Genomic DNA, 5,138 nt, shown 5'->3' with positions numbered 1-5,138 from the left:
GATGAGTGAGAACGAAGATGACATCTGTGCTTCCCTTGATGGGCTCTTTGAAAAAGAGATGGGAGAGCGGCAGATGCATATAACGATTAATCAAAGCTATGCCTTCACTTTGAAAGAAATCAATTGTTTTGATGTGATCTTATAAACCACCCAAGTGAAGAACGCAATCCGAGAGGGCACATTTACCTTCCATACTCTTTGATTTGGAAATTTGCATCTGCAATTGGGAGAATAAATGAACAACATGACCTGACGGAATCGTTTGCAGCTTTGGTCCAAACCCATCTATCATGCTGATCCGGGATGATGAAAACAGAGTGCAGTAAAGAAAGCAAAGTCGCAACTTGAACAACCTCATTAGAGAGAGAGAGAGAGCAAGACAGAGGGAGCAAATGGGTAGGACGTTGTCACCTCTACCATCATAACCATCTCCCTGCAGCCATCATCATCTCCTGCAACACCTCCGATAACCCCATCTCCCTGCTACCTGCATCATCTCTCCACCTGGATCACAACCTGCACGGCCACACCTCCTCCGCCCTGCACATCTCTAGCCTCCACCTTTAGCCGCCCACGCCCATTGAATGGGTTCCTCATACCATTCCGATCAATGAAATTTACGAGGGAGGAAGGCAACGATTTTACAATAGTGGCTCCTTTAAATCATTGACACACCGCTTCATAGGGGTTAAAATTGTCCGGTTACAACTCTGTTTGTAAAGACGCACCCTTGAACGGGTCAAAAAGTCTTTTGATTTCGAATTGGCCAGATAAAGAGATACTAGCAATTTCGGTTCTAATCGGTTTCTTATTGGGTTTTCGATTCTGAACTCATTGGGAAACCCGTCTCAAAATCATTCCATCTCATTTAAATGATTTAATATTCAATGCCTAAACTAGTTCCCTGAACCATCTCATTTAGTAATGGAACAGATCGGTTCCAGGTTTTAGTGAGACGGAGACGGTTTCAAACCGAAATTGACACCTTTAATCAGATCCGATATCAATACTGATACAACCGATCCAATACAGATACTTAAAATCATGCTTATATATGACAAGGCAAACGATGGCCGACCGTTGGAAAAGCGGCTGATGAACAGAGAAACCCCCAGGTTCACCGTTCTTCTCCATTTCTCACCTTCTATACCTCTCCTTTCCGGCCCTCACTATTTTCCGCTGTCCCTTTCTCCTTCTTTGACTCCATCACTTCTATCCCCAAATGGAATTTTTTTATTTGCTTTTGTGGTTTTCTTTTTCCTAGGTTAATCCCTTACAACTACCAATGGTCGTTTTGCAGGGGTAATTGCTTGAGAATCCCTGGATTGGTTAGAGTTTCCAAAACCAAACCCTAGAATCTAAGAATCCCCATCTTCAACACAAGGTATTTTTAATTCCTTTTGCTCATTTTTTATTTTATTCCCCCTGTTGCATATGATAAAACTCCCAAATCTTTAGCATTTTATCACTAAGAAGGAATTGCAGAAATTTGAATTGTTTGTAAGAACATTTACAATGTAACAGAATTGCCATGTGCTTAGCTCCCTCTCCCTGCTTTTTCACTTTTTGGCTTCACATTTTAAGGTAGCATGGTTTCTAGTAACCATATAATAAACGTTGTTGGTTGTTGCAATTATGGCTATTTTAAACGCTTTTTAGTCCCATTGGAATTGATTGTTGATTTATGATTGGGAGGAGAACACTGACTTGTTTCCTTCTGGTACTGTTTCACACTTAGTAAATTAGGTTGGATTTAATCTGTTGCTACTTGTTCATGACTATTTTGAGATGGGAGATCTAGTTTTTCCTCTTTGATCTTCTCTGAGGCTCAGCAGCATTACATTCTATGTTAGTTCTGAATGGTTAGGAGATAAAAGGATTATGGAAAGTAATTGAAAAAATCACCTTCATTTAAAAAAAAAAAACGTTCCTCAATGCAAGCAGTTGATACAGGAACAATGCTAATTGACACAGATATATATCTTGGATTTTGGAGAGCAGATGCTTAGGTGTTAGGAGAATTGATATATCATTTTTATGTGTTCTCTCTCTCTCTCTCTCTCTAGTCTCTGGGTTATTACCTTCTTCAGAAAAGCAGTTCTTTTTTTAAATCAATTTTGGATGTTTACAATAATATAAGTATACAACTGCCATAATAAACAGAAAAACAATACAACTTCAATTTAAATCAAGATTCAGTTATCTTTGTATTAGTTTTAAACTACCACTCAGCTTTAATTCATGTTGAGTTTTCTATACCATGGGAATCTGAATGGAAAACTACTTGCCTCTAGTACAAGTTTGCCCTCTACAGTATCAGTCAGAAACATGACATTACCATAGGATAGAAATCAAATTTCTTGTTGTGGAAACTTCTCAAAAAAATTCCCCCTCATTCTGACCAGTGCATGAGGGGTGAGACTGCAGGCTTTTAACTTGGACCATGGAGAAGTTTTCTTCACCCCCTTTCTTCGGTGGTTTTCCCTCCTACCTTTTTTGGAAGTCTTTCGGTGCTTCATGCTTCAATTCACAGGATCTTTAATTGTGTTGATTGTCATGTGTAAATTGCAAGACTGATCTATTGGGGTACACAGATGGGAGATTTCAGATGATTTTTTTTTTTACATTTACAGCTTCTCATTCTATATTTTCACTAGTCTTTCAACCGTTCTTTCAATTTGGGAGGAGGGGGTTGGTATAAAACATTCCTTTAAAGTTTTGAAGTAGCATATTCTTTATCCTTTTGTACAGGATAGGAATCTGTGTAGTTTTTTTTCTCATTTGCATATTTATTCTTGGTTATCTCTTGCTATACAGGCTTGTTCTAGAGCCATCTTTAATAAGAATGTAATCACTTGTGGGTTTATCTTTTTCTTGTCCTTCACCTTGGGAGTAAATTATCACTCTTTTAAGTCATATCAACATTATTGGACTATGATCTCATATATCACCCATATTTCTGTAGAGAATAATTTTAAGGGGAATGAATTTAAGTACACCAATATAACATTTGCAATTTATACTTTGTAGATGAATAAAATCTGAATTTTTATTGCTTTAGTTTTTGTAGTCTAGGCATTTTTCTTTTCAGAAAAACAATTTATGTTATTGTGCAACTAATGGGAGTTAAATATGCTCCATAATTGTGTACCACACAAGTTGCCTCCAATCCTTTTTTTTTTCCCAACCCACAAACTGAAGAAACTGATGGTTCAATGTCTTGGGGGGTTGCAGGAACATTTTCAAACCTAATCTTTCATTTTGCTGCTGTCTAATGATTATCACAAGGAGCACTTGCCTTAGGAATATCCAATTCCCATTCTCCTTATTATCTTCTACATTAACTCATTCTATTTCTGTGAAATGCTCCCTTCCTCTTTCTTTGATATGTTTGTCTTCAATGGAGAAACCATCCTTCTCTATCAAAAGATTTAAAACCACATCTGACCATCAAGAACAGTACTGGCAAGGCTCTGCAGAAGAATCTTACCTTAAAGAACTTGTTGCTAAAGTTCGTGTTGGGAACAGCGAAGATGAGGTTTTGCACCGTCTCCTCCGGGACCAAACTTGCCATAATATCCAAATCTCAAACCAACTTGTTGATAAATTACTTTTTAGGTTCAGTGACGACTGGAAGTCTGCATTAGGCCTTTTCCAATGGGCAGGATCAAGGTCAGGCTATAAACACACAACAGAAGCATATGATAAGATGCTGGATATATTGGGTAAAATGAAACAAATGGATAGAATGTGGTTGTTGGTGGCAGAAATGCGTCAGAGCCATCTCATCACACTTAAAACAATTGCCAAGGTCATTAGAAGACTCGCTGGTGCTGGGAGATGGGAGGATGCTATTAAGACATTTGATGACTTAGAAACTTTAGGCTTGGAGAAGAACACGGAATCCATGAACCTGCTGCTTGATACGCTTTGCAAAGAGAAGAAGGTTGAGCTTGCTCGGGAGCTCTATTTGAAACTTAAATCACACATTTCCCCAAATGCTCACACTTTTACCATTTTCATCCATGGTTGGTGCAAGGCTAACAGGATCGATGAAGCGCATTGGACGATTCAAGAGATGAAAGGACATGGCTGTCGCCCTTGTGTCATCAGCTACTCAACAATCATCCAAGCCTATTGTAACCAATCCAACTTCCGTAAGGTGTTTGAGCTGCTTGATGAAATGAAAGCTCAAGCGTGCCTTCCAAATGTTGTCACATACACCACTATAATGTATTCACTTGCTAAATCAGATGAATTCAAAGCAGCCTTGCAAATAGCAGAGCATATGAAATCAATTGGTTGCAAACCTGATACACTTTTCTACAATGCTTTGATTCATATATTAGGCAGAGCTGGCCGAGTGCAAGAGGCTCTTCGTGTTTTTGAAGAGGAGATGCCCATGAATGGAATTGCACCAAATTCTTCCACTTACAATACAATGATTGCCATGTTCTGCCATCATTCTGAAGAACAAAATGCATTAAATATCTTAAAGCAGATAGAGATGTCGACTATATGCAAGCCTGATCTTCAAACATACAATCCATTACTCAAGCTGTGCTTTAAAACTGGAAGTACTGATAGTAGTTTGGGGAATTTAATTGATGAAATGGTTAATAAGCACCATCTTAGCCTTGATCTTTCAACTTACACACTTTTACTTCATGGGCTCTGTAGAGCAAACAAATGTGAGTGGGCTTATCGTATCTTTGAGGAGATGATTGGTCAAGATATAACCCCCAGATATCAAACTTGTAGTTTGCTTTTGGATGCTGTCAAACAGAAGAATTTGGATGATATTGCTGAGAGGATTGAAGATGTAATGAGGAACATGAAGGCCTCCAGTTAAGTGGAAGAGAGAAACATGACAAGTTGAATGTATTTATTTAATGTCTTGACAAGCGTTATGATCTTCTGCTTGTTATATGCAAATTCTGAATTATAAGTTACAAGTATAAACCTTTCGTTAGCTTTAGTATGAGCAGCATCAGTGTTGGTTCAGGGAGGGTTACCAGATTGTTGAAGAGGCACAGGAGTAAAGGAACGAATTCAAGCTGAACATTGAAGGGAAATGAAGACAATAGAAAATTGGAGACCACTTAGGTTGTGTTTGGAATGACTGATTCTTACAGGTT

The 5,138-nt window shown here is 38.3% G+C and overlaps 1 protein-coding gene across 2 annotated transcripts; it reads left to right on the top strand.

Moving 5' to 3' along the window:
- The first annotated feature begins 2,726 nt into the window (after positions 1 to 2,726).
- LOC122671795 (pentatricopeptide repeat-containing protein At3g04130, mitochondrial) lies at positions 2,727 to 4,937 on the top strand. Of its 2 annotated transcripts, XM_043869236.1 has the most exons (2): positions 2,727 to 4,691; positions 4,787 to 4,871. In XM_043869236.1, coding segments are annotated over exons 1-2 (1,419 nt in total). In that variant the 5' UTR covers positions 2,727 to 3,274; the 3' UTR covers positions 4,789 to 4,871. The 2 variants fall into 2 exon arrangements, with proteins under 2 accessions (XP_043725171.1, XP_043725170.1); XM_043869235.1 differs by having other exon boundaries at positions 2,728 to 4,937.
- The last annotated feature ends 201 nt before the right edge of the window (positions 4,938 to 5,138 follow it).

This window comes from Telopea speciosissima, chromosome 8 (genome assembly GCF_018873765.1).
Source record: "Telopea speciosissima isolate NSW1024214 ecotype Mountain lineage chromosome 8, Tspe_v1, whole genome shotgun sequence".
Taxonomy (NCBI): Eukaryota; Viridiplantae; Streptophyta; class Magnoliopsida; order Proteales; family Proteaceae; genus Telopea; species Telopea speciosissima.
The sequence above is the reverse complement of the archived record's forward strand: the minus strand, read 5'-3'. Positions and strand labels throughout refer to the sequence as shown.

What these genes read in the sequence shown, in the direction of transcription:
- LOC122671795 (XM_043869235.1), top strand. Translation starts at nt 3,275, where the DNA reads ATGATTATCACAAGGAGCACTTGCCTTAGGAATATCCAATTCCCATTC.